This window comes from Lissotriton helveticus, chromosome 1_1, assembly GCF_964261635.1.
Source record: "Lissotriton helveticus chromosome 1_1, aLisHel1.1, whole genome shotgun sequence".
Taxonomy (NCBI): Eukaryota; Metazoa; Chordata; class Amphibia; order Caudata; family Salamandridae; genus Lissotriton; species Lissotriton helveticus.
The window spans coordinates 327,004,043-327,018,611 of NC_136057.1; the positions used below are offsets into that span (position 1 = coordinate 327,004,043).

Below are 14,569 nucleotides of genomic sequence, written 5' to 3' on the forward strand. Positions count from 1 at the left end.
CGAAAACAGTAAACAATAAAAAAGGGTACCAAGCTCGTCATACCAGCCATCTGAGTCAGAGGCTCCCACTTGGTCACGTCTCGGCAAGCGTCGTTCCAGCTGCCGAGTGCATTGCAGGGCCTCCTTGGGAGTCGAAAATATGCGTGCTTTCCCATTGTGCTGAATACGCAGGCGGGCAGAGTAAAGCATTGCATATTGGATATGAAGCGATTGCAGTTCAAAATGTTAGGATAATCAAAACATATCTCTTGAGCAACAATGTGGCCCCGTATGGGGGTAGGCGGAATTTGCGTAATCGGTTATGCAAATCTCCACGAAACGGTAAAAAATCTCCGCGAACAAGCAGAAATTCCGCAAACACCCATAATTGCTTGTTTGCGATGCTTTTTTACTGTTCGCAATCGCTGTTTGCGTGCTCAGGGGTAATATCTTACGAACATGCATTTTGAGAACGCGAACAAGCAAAAATTTCGCGAAATCGCGGAAAGCAGAATTTTGGCCAATTTCGCATTCTCCGCAGAACGCGAAATTACCCAAATTCCGCAAATTCAGCGAGCGGAACAAAATTTACCGCCCAGGCCTACCGTATAGTACAACAGCTGCCGAGTACATTGCAGGGCTTCCTTGGGAGTAGAAAATATGCGTGTTTTCCCATCGTGCGGAGTACGCAGGCGGGCAGGGTAAAGCATTGCATATTGGATATGAAGCAATTGCAGTTTTTTCTTCACATCGTGAAATTCCCTGCGCGGCTGCTGCACCGCTACTGTGAAGTCAGGAAAGAACTCCACCTTCCTTCCCTGATAGTTGAGACTGCCCTTCTACCTTGCTAGCCGTAGCGCAGTGGCCCGATCATGATAATTCAGCAGTCGGGCTATAATAGGACGGGCAGGAGCGCCCGGGACGGGTCGGGTAGCCACGGAGCGGTGAGCTCGCTCAACAATGAGGACTTTTGAAAAATGATGTGCCCCAAATAGAGAGGTGAGAAGCGTCTCGACGTACAGCTCTATGGGCCCGGTGTTGGCCATCTCCGAAATGTCCCTAATACGCAGATTATTCCTCCGAGACCGGGCCTCAAGATCCTCATTCTTAGCTCTAATAACCTCTAAAAGCTTCTCCATACCGGCACACGAAGAGTTGACTGCCTCGACCCGATCCTCAGTAGTGGAGATGCATTGTACAGCTTCAGCCATCTGTGCACCATGTTTATCTAGTTTAGAAGCCATCGTGTCCATGCGCAGATTCGGGTTGTCGATTTTCGCATCAATAGTGTGGAGGCTCTGCTGCATGGACATCATCAAGCGCTCCAGCTTAGCACCTGAGCCCTGTTCAAGATCAGGCTCAGTGTCTGAGGCTTTGAGAGTCTGAGACTTAGGGTTTTTCTTAGCCTCAAAATTAAGTTTGCCTTGTTGTTTGTCCATACGCCCCATGACCAAACCAGAGTCCAATCCAGCGTAACCAGAAGAGACAAGTGCCGCCCGACAGAAAGTGCAGGGATATAACCAACGGTCTCAATTGCCCTGAGCAGATGTGTCCAACCAAGTAATAGCGCCAATTCCAGGAAACACAAGGAACAGGGCCCAGCCCACCCCTGCCAGAGACCTACAGATGGGTCCTTCAGTAGGACAGCCCCCTGTCAGCAGCACACCAGCACAGGGATAATAAAGGCAGCAGGAGGGAACATCTAGTATAAACAGTATAATGTGAAGCCCATCATGCCCATTGACATAGTCAACTGAAGGCAGCCAAGAAGTAATCAGGCGCACTCAGTGCCAGTGAGTGGAGTCCCGATGAGTAGACCGCGCAGCAGGGGCACTGGAAGGCAAGCACAACTATATGTAAAATGGCGCGCAGAGCCCGCTATAGTACAGAAAGGAGTACCAGCCCCAGGCAGGAGAAGTAAAACAGACTGCGAGGCACAGGGTCGAAGGCGCCAATATCACCAGCCGCAGACCCGGGAGTTCGATAAGTGGTGGCACAGTGGACAGCAGCAGCCGCGGCAGCAGCAGGACGCGCCCGCCGGGCCCGGGAAACCGCACCTCACCTCAGCGCCGTAAGTCAATCGGAGCAGTAGTCGTGGCCGGCGGAGAACAGCCCAGCCACCAGGCCGCGCAGCACCTGCCGAAGTCAATCAATGAGGCAGTCGCGGCCGGCGGGAATCAGCTCAGCCGCCAGGCCGCACAGCACCACCCGCAGTCAATCAATGCGTCAGCCGCGGGAATCAGCTCAGCCGCCAGGCCGCGTAAGACCAGTTGAAGCAGAACAGAGCAGAAGCCGTGGCCGGCGGGTAGCAGCACAACCGCCCACTCAGGAGCAATAGATGAGGGCCTCCAACAGCCGACACGGCCCTCATGTCAGGACAGCACCACTCAGCAGAGCCGCAGCCACCAGCCGTCAACAGCGTCACGGAGCAGCAAGATCACATGCCCCTCAGCACTATGGGAGACACTCCGCTCCACAGCCGCAGATCCGCCACAAACGACACCGGGATCTCAACAGCAGAGCAGGTAAGCCGTTAAGGAGTGTGGAGCGGTGCCGCCATTTCATGCCAGAGCTGAGGAAGGGACAGAAGTGCAGCTAGACAGCAGCAAATCCCAGCAAAGTTACATCAAATCATTCCTCAGGCAGTAAGGAGAGCAAATCTAGACTGTAGAGCCCTGGATGACATCGAGTACGCAGGATATTGGGTGGATTAGAGTCCTGGCCAGCAGAGCAGCACTAATGTGTGGCCATCTTGCTCCGGGCCCTCTAGCTCCCCCCAGGATATATGTCTTTAAAGCGTTCGAATGTAGTGGCGTCTTGGCACTGGTGTATGTGGGAGGGAAAAGAAAAACCTCCTGTATTATCACGGGAACTAGGCAGAAGCAAACAGCCATGTTTTCAATGCCTTCCTAAAGAGCTGCCGGTTGGACTGAAATCTCATGGCTACTGGCATTTTATTCCAAAGTTTTGCCGCACAATTCAACAACGTCCTACCACCCCACCTTGCTCGCCTGATCTTTGTGATATGTATTAGGCCCAAGCTTGCTGATCTTAAAAAATGCAAGGGGGTGTAGGGTGAGAAATGTTTTTGTATATCCTCAGCACCCCCACCATAGAATGCCTTGTGCACCAGGCACAAGGCCTTAAATTCCACTCGCTGCTGGATCGGGAGCCAATGCAGTGATTTGATCCCTGCCGAGGCTGATTGTTCTTTTGGTATATTCAACAGCAAGCATGCTGCCGCATTCTGTAACAATTGCAATTTTCCTATCTGCGTCTTATCAATTTCCAATAAAAGGGCATTACAATAATCCAGTTTAGACAAAAAAAGGGTGACCACCACCGTCTTTTGTAATTCTTGCAAGATAAAAGGAAACATTTTCCTCAAGGTTTTTAGTAGAAAGAAACAGGAGGAGGTGAGGCTGTTAACGTCGTCAGAGAAGTTCAACTGGTCATTGAAGATGACTCAGAGATTCCTGACCTTAACAACAGGGCTCGGACATTTCCCGGCTTCCGCCGGCCACCAGGAGTCATTCCAGAGGGATTTGCCCTGGCCAAACTCTATCACCTCAGTTTTGTCGGTGTTGATTTTCAGGAAGCTGTGGTTCATCCAGATCATGATCTCAGTCAAAACTGACAGCTGACACCTTCGGCTGATTGGATATAGAGATCACAAGCTGAGAGTCATCCGCATAGGAGACCAAGGCGTAACCATGCCTCCTGATGAGTCTGGCCAATGGGGTAACGTAGACGTTAAACAACGTCAGTGATAGGGCTGATCCCTGAGGGACCCCACAAGGAAGATGAAAATTGTCTAATTGCAGACCCTCCCAATGCAAGCTCTGCTCTCTTGAGAGGGAGAAGAGGAGGGCCAGAGACATATCCTTGATTTCCACGTCCCTCAGCCGCTGCACTAACACCGTGTGATTCACAGTGTCAAATGCTGCTGATAAGTCGAGGAGCACGAGGACCGCTCTGCCCCCTCTTCTACTATTTTTTGGATTTCTTCCGTAGCAGTAATTAGAGCTGATTCAGTAGAATGGCAGGACCGAAAGCTGTGCTGCGTAGAGTCCCGCAGATTGTTGGCATCTAGGTAGTTAGTCAGCATCTTATTAATTGACTTCTCCATAATTTTAGCTATTATTGGTAGGCCAGCAATGGGGCGATAGTTTTTAGGTTCAGTGAAGTCCACGGATGTTTATTTTAGAATTGGCCTGATAGCTGCTCGTTTTCCAGGCTACCGGGTAGCTACCTGATTCCAGAACTTGATTGATAAGGGGAGTAAGATTATCACAAATCCTCATAGCTCTGTGTTCTGCTTCTGAAATTTTTAATTCACGCACTGTTTGTGCAACTTTCTGTTTTTTTAAAATTTACACCGGTTCACTACTCACCTCACTCGCACTCCCCAGGGGCTCATCCTTGCTTCCAGGGGCCGATTTTGGGCTTTCTCTGGGCGCGGGCTCTGACACCCCGGCGCATATCCACGGGCGCCATCTTGGGTGGAGTTCGAGGTCGGCGGGCTAGTGGTGCGGGTGAGTTTGGCCCACCACTACAAAATGAACAATGTTTCCCGCCCGCACAGCGGTTGGGCGCAGCGGGTGCACCAATCGCGCGCCAGAGGCGCGCCAGAGGCAAGCCCGTCTGCACCCGTCCGCTCCAGTCTGGGCCCAGGGCCAGAAACCCTGGCCGTCCCTCCTATTGGCCCTATTACTTATTTGCGCGAAGCCCTCCTTCATTTAAGAACGGAGAAAAATTCCACATGCCACGGCGTGCACAGATCAGATGGCCCATATACCCACTGTAGCCGCTGGATCCACCCTATACCTGATAAAAAAAAATCCACCGAACAAGCCACGACTCATTTACGCATGGCCCTACTTAATTGTAGGTCACTGCCGAAACATTCCCTAGAGACTAATTTATTAATCCAGGATCATAAACTCGATATATACTGTTTTTAACAGAGACATGATTGTCATCGAATACGGACTCTGACATAGTCAGCGCTCTCCCTCAGGGATACCTCATCCATTCCCAGAATAGGCCCAACGGCAAAGGGGGTGGAACAGCCATAGTATATAGAATTCACTACACCTGCAGGATGGCTGATAGCGGGATATCCGATTGTGAGAGCTCCCACTTTACCGTTCAAATCTCCCCCACCAGGTCCATTTCAGGTCTCCTGGTGTACCGCCCTCCAGGCAGTCCAGGGCATTTCAGCAGCTCGCTATTAGAAACAGTTATTTCCTCAGCCACCACTGCGCCCAATTTTATGTTATTGGGAGATTTAAATCTCCACTTCAATGACCCCCAAGATAAAGTGGCGGCTGAACTACAGCTCCCCTAAAGTCCTATGACCTGTTGCTTAAAAACTCAGATGCCACTCACATCAAAGGACACCTTCTGGATCCCATATTTTCCAACATCCCGCTCCTGGAATCCAGGTCCCCACTTCCCCTCCCCTGGTCCGATCATTTCCTGGTCCCGTTTTCATGGCAAACCAGTATAGATTCATGTTGAGCCCCGGTCATACGCACGCTAGAAAGAGTCTGGTCCAAGCTCTCTCTTGAGAATTGAACGCACAGACTGGAGCAGACTGCCCCGGTACACAACCCCGACCCTTTGGTAGCCGACAAAAATCTAGCGAGCTGGCTTGACAGCTCACTTGACTTTGTCCTTCCTAGAAAAAGAGTTGAAAAGAAAAGTAGAGCTTTTAAATCTCCGTGGTACACGCCTGAACTTAGAGACCAGAGGAAAGGATGTAAAAAAATTAGAACGTGCATGGAGGAAAGATTGGGCCAGTCACAACAAGGCCGCATATAGATCAGCTATCAGGTCTTATAAAAGGTCTCTTAAAACAGCCCAGGCTGCATTCTTCGAGGAGAAAAATTAGAATTTCCTCTAACTCTTCCAGGGAAACCTTCCGGATAGTGAAGGAACTCCTGAAAGTTCCTAACCCTCCTCCCGTCCCGGACATCTCTGTGGCCAAATGTAATCAGCTTGCGGACTTCTTTGACAGTAAAATTCAAAACATCCTAAAAACTCTATCTCAAAATGACTGTCCTTCCCAACTTAGCAGTCCCAGGGCCCCCACATCTAGCCCTCATTTGGATTCCTTTGCTCTGGTCTCCAGGGAAGAATTTAAAAAAGTCCTGGCATCTATAAAAAGTGGATCTCCCAGCGATCCCGCTCCCATTCACATCCTAAAACTTATTACATCTACCTTCACCCCCTTGGCCACCGATTTAATAAACGCCTCCCTCTCTCGAGGTATCGTCCCTCCTAGCTGGAAGACAGCCATTGTAAAGGCATTATTAAAAAAGCCACAGTTGGGCTCTTCTGAGTTTGCCAACTCTCGTCCCATTTCATTACTGCAGGGACTCAGTAAGATAGCTGAGAAAATAGTGAACCAGCAACTGGCATCTTTCCTGGAAACTAATGAGCTACTGCGGAGCTCCCAAACAGGCTTCCGCCCAGGTCAGGGCACAGACACCGCCCTCATAGCAGTTGTCGAAGAGGCGAGGCGCATCTTGGATTCGGGAGGGTCAGCAGTCGTGATCCTCCTGGATCTAAGTGCAGCCTTTGATACGGTCAACCACCGTATCCTAATCCAGCGCCTCAGTAATCTGGGAGTCTCAGGCACAGCTCTGTCGTGGCTAACATCTTTTCTAAATAACCGAACTTACCAGGTTTGGGAAGGCAACGCATGGTCTAACCTGATCCCTCTCCAGTGTGGTGTACCGCAGGGCTCCTCGTTGAGCCCTACTCTGTTCAACATGTATATGTCCCCACTGGAAGATGTGGTCATCCCTTTTGGGATCAAACTAGTCACCTACGCAGACGACACACAGTTAGTCGTCTCGCTCACCCAATTAGACCAGTGCTCTGGAAATCTTCAATGTTGTCTGTCAGAAATCCATGCCTGGATGAGTAAATCCTTGCTCAGACTAAACGGAGCTAAAACGAGGTTATGCTTCTAGGACACAAGTCGACACCCTTAGCTGACTCCATCTGGCCCGTCAGTATGGGGTCTTTTCCCACCCCAAAAAACGAAATTAAAAGTCTTGGGGTTTCGCTCGAACAGGACCTCTCTTTTAGAATTCAAGCTAAAAAAACGGCCGGCATATGCTTTGGCCTACTCTGCTCAGCCGTAAAGTCCTCCCCCTTTTACCTCCTCATTCTAGAAAGCTCATCATCCAAGGTTTAATCCTCTCAAGGTTGGATTACAGTAACGCCCTTTATTTGGGCGCCCCAGAGGCCACCATTAACAAACTTCAATTGATCCAAAATTCTGCAGCTAGGTTGTTGACAGGCTCATCTGCAAAGCTCTCAGCCAGACCTGCTCTGAGATCCCTCCACAGGTTGCCAATACGTGAGAGGATTACGTTTAAATCCCTGTGCATTGTCTACAAATCCCTACAGGGCAAAGGACCCCCTATCTTGAGGAGTCTAGTGCGCCCTTACAAGGCCAACAGGACACTCCGCTCTGACCTTGGGCACCTTGCCAATGTTCCAAGAGTGAAGAGGGCTCGAACGGGAGGACGTCGGTTCTTCGTTAACGCAGCGACTCTGTGGAATGCACTTCCTCTCAAGATCCGAATTGAACCCAGCTATTTGAAGTTTCAGAAGCTCCTCAAAACTTTCCTCTTCCCCCAGGATCCCTAAACACGGTATTTCACTCACAGTAATCTCTGCTCTACAGCACTGGGACGCTCCCGGGTAACCATGCGCTTTATAAATTTACTTCCATTCCATTCCATAGAGGCCAGGTGTGTACAATACACCACCATTTGTAAAGCGCAACAGCTACCTCAAACAGAGGTGTCCCAGTGCTAGCGTGATCCTGCAACAAAAGATACTGGGTCTCCAAAACTGAAAAAGTTCACTGGTCCCGGTTAAAGGGCCATGTTTTTAGGGCTTTCCTGAACTCCCCTTCATCCAGTATCCGCCAAAGTCTCACCAGAAGTGAGTTCCATAGTCTGGTTGCTTTAACTGAGAAAGCCCTTCCTCCAATTTGAGCCTTTACGAATTGGGGAACATAGCAAGCAAATGAGAGTGACAATAAAGCCAACAAGTGGTAAGCAATGGGCGGGCTCTCAGCACACTGTAAGCTAACAATATGTCTCATAATAAACATCTTGTGCATTGTCTTAGGAGACATTTAGAAATCAACCCCCTGTACTTGGGGGCTCCAGCCAGTGCTTAAATTGAACTGGTGATTGCCACTGAGGGGCACTGGTTGTTATTTTTGGGGACTATCACTTATATTTCTCAACAGATATTATCCGAGCACTCAAGAGAGAAAAAAATACACATGGGGAGGACAGAGAAACACGGCAAAAGCTTTACAAAAGGATAATGCAGAAACCTACAAAAGTAAGGTAAGGATACAAGGAATGTATGGAAGTGAACTAAAGAGGCATGGGCTGGATTTAAAACTACCAGCCTTCATATTCAGCACATTGATTTTTAATTGACCGCCTGCAGGCTTCAAAGCAGAGCCTTGGGCATTGGCACGTTTTATTTGAAAAACTAAGCACTGGCTCCAGCAGCTTGGCAGCAGGCTCTAAAGTCTGATCAATGTGTGCAAAATAAACACAAACATTGCATATACAAACCATCATTAAAAGACATATTATAACATTGCAATAACCAGCCACTTCTGGGTTCTGCTCCATTAAGTCATAAAGAATCACAAAATGGGAAAGAACACATAAATAGTTGCATTAACAAGCTCATCAGGCCCAGTACATTTTGCCGCATCCAAGACCTTCACAGCCCATCAAGCCTAGAACTTCTGCCGCCTACCACCTCCTGACCACTGAACAAGGTATTTGACACCACACCACCCAGCACCAGCCAAGTGCCTCCCAGCTGTCCACCACCCACAGCTTTGGGGCCCACCTAGTGTTTGCTTCTGCGCCAGCGCTGCTGCCATCCTGCCCCGCTGGAACCACAGGGGCACGTGGCTTCAGCCCTATGCCACCAGGAGATCTGCATGGCCACAAGATTCTCCGCCTGTGGATTGGACTCCAGCCCAGCCATCATCTACTGACACCAGCTGGTGCCACCCCCACACAGCACCACGCTCCAAGACATCGAGTTGTTGGTTGTGTGCATGGGCTGGGCAACCCTTGGTGACTGATTGTCTCTAAATTCCACCCATGTGGAGTCCAGCCCCTGACTTTGGCACCCAAGGCACTGAAAGCCATATGTGACAGCATCTCTCAGCTGCTCTGCCTCTCTGCCCACAGCATGGCAAGATGACATCGGTCCTGACCATCAACCCCTTCCTCATCTTAGGTGACCACCTTGAAACATACTTTGCCGCTGTAGACCTTGAGACCGACAGATGCTGTCCAATGCTCCATATAGGTTGTGCGCATATTCATAAACTCTTCAAAATGTACACATACACCATGTTCAAGGCCGCATTGTGTGCCTGTTTAGCATCTCTGGCCAACCCAGACCACAACTGTTTTTTCCTTCGCCAGGCCCGGCAGACACCGGTGGAGGCAGTTGATGAGTTCCTTGCCAGGCTAGAAGAACTTGCAAGTACCTGCACCCTCTCAATGAGCCCAATGAGACCCGAGTGCAATTCATCTTGCTCTGCTACTCAACCAAACTCTGGGAGACCTTTCTTCAAGTCCCCGTGATGGACATGACTGACACCCTCATGCTAGGCAGGTCAAAGGAACTATCAAAGGCCCGTGCTGCTCTCATGGAGGCAGCTCTCCAACACACCATCAAAAGGGAGTGTAGTGTAGTTCCTATATTCCCAATAGGCTCTGCGCATTGGAATAACATAAACGATAGTTTAGACGTAGGACTTAGGTCGACGAGGTCTCTATTGAATATGTTAGACTTAATTATGAATGCCAGCTAGCTCAGACGTCACTAGAAACTTTCTCGAATTCACAAGAAGGGATTTGTTTCTGACAACCGCATAAACATGACAACTTTGCTCCTTTACGAATAAGGAGTATACCTCCAGAGTCGCGGAAACAATAGATAGCTATTTTACTCAGTCAATCGTGCATGCTTAGTTTCACCAGAAGTGCAGAGAAACAGAGAGACAGGCGTTTTCAATAAAAGAGGTTATTTATTGAACAGTCTTCTTTCTCGTGCAAGAGAAGTGAATTGCTACAATCGCAATACTTGTCATAAAGTAAAGTGCGTACAGTAAAAGGAGTACTATGAAATAGTACAGTAAAAGCATAGTATGGTTTCTAAGCCATACCGTGTTTAAAATGGATAAAATACATACAACGATAAAATAATGACTAAACGTACTCAACTGGTGCTTCTAAGATACGCCTACCCCGGTGTACCTAACCTAAGCCGAGTACAGGGAAGGAGTAAGTGAGATGTAGTTTGAGTTAAGATAGTTTCTGCCAAGAATCTAAATCAAGAATTCTCTAAGGGTCTAATCAGCTCCATACCTTAGTTATAGAATGAAGGAGGTCTTGTATCTCTCTCTCAGGACTCGATCTCCCAGCAACCCACAAGGGTGACAGGGAAACACTGGAGCTGGATTTCTCGGCAGGAGAAAAGACAGCGTCTCTCTCAGTGCGTCAGCGGGAGGGTCGGCTTCCTTTGGCACTTGCTACAGCAGGGCGTCGGGCAAGTAGATAGTCGATCTGCTCCAAACCACCGTGTGTTTTGCTAGGGCAGATGCTGGTATATTTATACCTGGAAGGTGCCGAGTTTGACGTAAGGTTGGACATAAGACGTCACTAAGAACTCGCAGTTCTTTCAGGACTCCGGGAGTTCTAGGACAAATCAATACAGAAGCAGGGGGAATTCCCGGGCTGCTGGAGGCTTGGTTTGTTTAAGAACACGTTGTGCTTTCTAGGAGTCTATGGGAGTAGCCTTGCCGTATTTGGACTGCATTGTCTATGTCTTAATATGGGTATGATTCTTATGCCTATATAAGGATATGATTTGATATAACCACATAAGGGCATGAATCGGGAATATTTAACTAGAGTCCTAGAATCGTCTACAACACCCACGCCACGTTTAATGTCCATCATTACTAAATACTATGCAATTTGAAACATATCTATGCATGTGCTTTCCATCCCACCCCAAAATACATTAAAAAAAATGCGTTTGAAATGGTATATACACGAAAAATGAGTATCATATTGTACATTTTCAAGCAGTGGTATCATTCAGATAATGCATATATTGTAAATTGGAATGTTGACTGAATGAATCATGAAATTTACATTTATAAAATCGCTCTTAATACAGAAGAGAGGGTCGAGACCATTTCATCACATATTTATACAAGACTGTACATGTGCTAGAGGCTAAGTCCAAATATTGTCTCTAGAGTTTTAAAAAATAGAAATCTTGTTCTCTAAGAATAGTTCTACTTTAAGCAGAGTAACATGTGCCAAAAAAGTAAATATTTTGGGAACTGGGAAAAAATAATTTTGTTTTCAACAAAAAAATAGTTCCAGAGTTTTTCAGAAGTTCTGTTTATCAAAAACTGAAGGCCGAATTCAGAGTTCAGGGAACGCTGTGTGCTCGTGTTTTCAAATGTTATTCTCGTTGTTAGGAGAGAACATTAACTCAGATAGGCTGGCAAATAATTCGTCTACAAGAGTAGGTGAAAGTTGGGCCATGTCCGAAAAAGTAGAAATAGTGCATATGTGAGATGCATTGCCGTCATCGGTGTCTAGATCAGCAATGGTCACAGAAGGTTGTACCTGTGTGCCGCTTTCATCTCGTACCTCACCGCCACCTAGTCGTAATGGTGAGGTCTCAATGAATGCCGTCATCAGAATAGGTAGCCGCTGGGGACAACACATTGCATGAGCCGTTACCGAACCAAGCAAAGCATCGATATTCATAGGTACTGCTGATGGGAGTGTGAGACAGACGTCTAACACGCATTCTTCCCCACAGAGTAGGCCTGGTAGAACAGGTAGGATGCAATCTTGCCAGATTGGTCTGAATGAAAGAAACCAGGCAGTATTCAGATCTCTTAGCCGAGCCAAGCCGAGGACTTTAGTAATCCGATCTCGGTATCGCATTGCTAGGAGCGTTTCTTCCCTTGTAGCCTGAGTTTTGTCTGTGACTGGACTTGCCATATCGGAGCAGAAGGAACAAAAATAGGATTCCTGCTACGAGTACCAAGATGAGAGGCAGGCCGCCGAACACAGAGTGCACAAAATTCGGGAAGATGCTCAGGACTGCTTCAAAGGGTGCTAACAGTCCCGAAAAAATTGTCTTAAATATATGTGTGATGCCACTGGTATCAGACATATTTAAGATTTGACTTAACATTTCCACGAAATTCACGGGGCAATTTGTTGATAATAATGCATGTATCTCTGCTGCTGTCCTTGCGACTTGCAGATCATACGTTTCTCTAGACGAGGTTAAAGGCACAGTTGTTTGTAAAAGACTTCATTCTGCTTAAAGTATCAATTCGAATAGAAGAGATATTCAAAGAAGGCCATATCGTTGCCTCCTTGTCTGGTTTGCTGTTTGGATACAATACTTGCATACAGCAAGTGACCCTGGATGTAACACTGACGAGATAGGCCGTTCCTGGCACCATGCCACAACAGCTGCGGTCACTTAACATAACGTAACTGCCGTTGGAAAGTTGTCTGAAAAAAGGCTCTATTTGTGTAGCAGGGGTGCCGTGCAGGTGACATGAAAGGTTATTTGCTGAACCTTCGCAGGCTCCATGCAAGTTAATTCCTTGACACAGAAGTGTACCGCTCAGTGAATTTTTACAGTTGTTACCACTAAGAAATACCTCTTTTTCCCCCCAACTCCAACATCTATGTGTGTAAGATAAATTCCAGGTTGACTTGATGTACCCTTTACCCAACCTTTCATACAGGCCCGCTGGTATGTGCTTTTGGCAATATTGAAACTGAAAAGTCGTTATCGGAATTGTAATGGTGCCATGTATTATGCATTCAATGACAGGTCTTTCGGAGATTGTCAATGGTAATCTTTCTAGTTTTTCAATGCTCAGTACCGTATAGTCTGCTCCTCTTTGTGCCAAAGAGATTTGTTTATCTGTAAGGTTAAAGACAGAAAACAATGACGTTGTGTTGATTAGACGCCATGGCACGTAGCCTGAACGGAGATTTTGTAACGTCCAGCCTAACTGTGCAATAGAACGTAATTGGGACTGGCCATGTTGTAACATTAGCATATCCTGTTCCATTATATCAATAGCAGATGATACAATGCTGTCCAGTGAATAAATTCTGGAGGACAGATTCATTAACCCATTGTCCACTACAGACAGTGCTTTTTCTAAATTAATACGATCAATTTCTCGTATTTTTCAGCAGTTTCAATTTGTGTTACTTTCCAAGCTTCGTTGTAAGCAGTATATATACCGGCGTATATGAAACATTTTTGACGCTGTTTGCGAGGTCCCAATAAGAAATCTCGCAAGTCAGCACCTTCTTTAAGTAAAGTCAAGTGTTGCTTAATTTCAGGTAGTGTGGATTTCTGTAGCCAATCGAGGCATAGTTTTCCTACACTGTATGTTGTTATTATCCCTGGATGTTGTCTCTGGGAATATCTTGGGTCTGGCCTGTTCTGTTTGAACCCCTGTGTTTTATTCAGGAATCTATCTTGACAGTTATTAGTGTCTGTGGGCCAGATCAACCATTTTCTCCAATCAGGATTGGTTCTATTTTGGTAGTGCTATTACTATCAGGTATGGGCTTTGGTATAGACTGTTTGTTTAAGTCCTTTTTCCTGGCTAGGCCAAGACAGGTTGTTTGTTGAATGGTGTCATTCAGGACCATTATCTGTTCTGGGATCATGCAGGTTCTGAATAATGATTCTAAACCTTGTACCTGCCACTCTTTTGTACCCCAGACAGTTTTTGTCTCAATGTTGTTTTTCCAGAATTCAAAACCAAATGTAGACAATTTTTCATAAAATTTTGCAGAATATATCAGTTTAGTATTTGTCAACATGTTTTTCATTCGTGTCTTATTTATAATTTTAAAATAAAACATTTCTGGATCAGTGTTAATAAACCCTGAGAAGTATGGGAATTTCTCATAAAATGTTTTCGAGCTGCCTTTTGGCGGTGTTGGACAATGTTCCCATTGATTATAAGTGAAAACATTTCTAGGATATGCAGATTTATGCAAATAGTGGTGCCCATAATGATTAAAGCAATACATTTCTTCATAATCTGATGAACCTTCTAAATAATCATGTTCTGTAAATTTTGCTGACATTTCTAAATCTGACATCATATTATTAATATTTGCAAAGGCCCAATCATCAGAGAAAGTGCTAGGTGATACAAAGTCACTTAATGAAACCTTGAACTGATGTGGATATTTGAAGAGTTCAACCGGGCCATAGATGTCGTAGTCAGTAGCGTCATGCTACACCACCGGGTATAGGAATGGCTGTGATGTTTACTGATGATAGTTCTCTTTTTTCAACGTGAGAAGATCTGTGAGGCTTTAGAACAAAGTTGATTTTCTGACTTGCTGTGTCCATTGTACTGTATTTTCCATCAATCATTCTTCCCAAGCTTAAAACCAAAATGAGCCAGAGTAGGAGGAAAAGTACACAT

The 14,569-nt window shown here is 46.6% G+C and overlaps 1 protein-coding gene across 1 annotated transcript in view; it reads left to right on the forward strand.

Annotated features, from left to right (window-relative positions):
* The first annotated feature begins 2,029 nt into the window (after positions 1-2,029).
* LOC144803926 (estradiol 17 beta-dehydrogenase 5-like) overlaps positions 2,030-14,569 on the forward strand; it is a 621,787-nt gene continuing 609,247 nt past the window's right edge. The window contains exon 1 of the mRNA XM_078671888.1: positions 2,030-2,504. Coding sequence (XP_078528014.1) covers positions 2,349-2,504 — 156 coding nt within the window. The 5' untranslated portion in view covers positions 2,030-2,348. The remainder of the gene's footprint in view (positions 2,505-14,569) is intronic.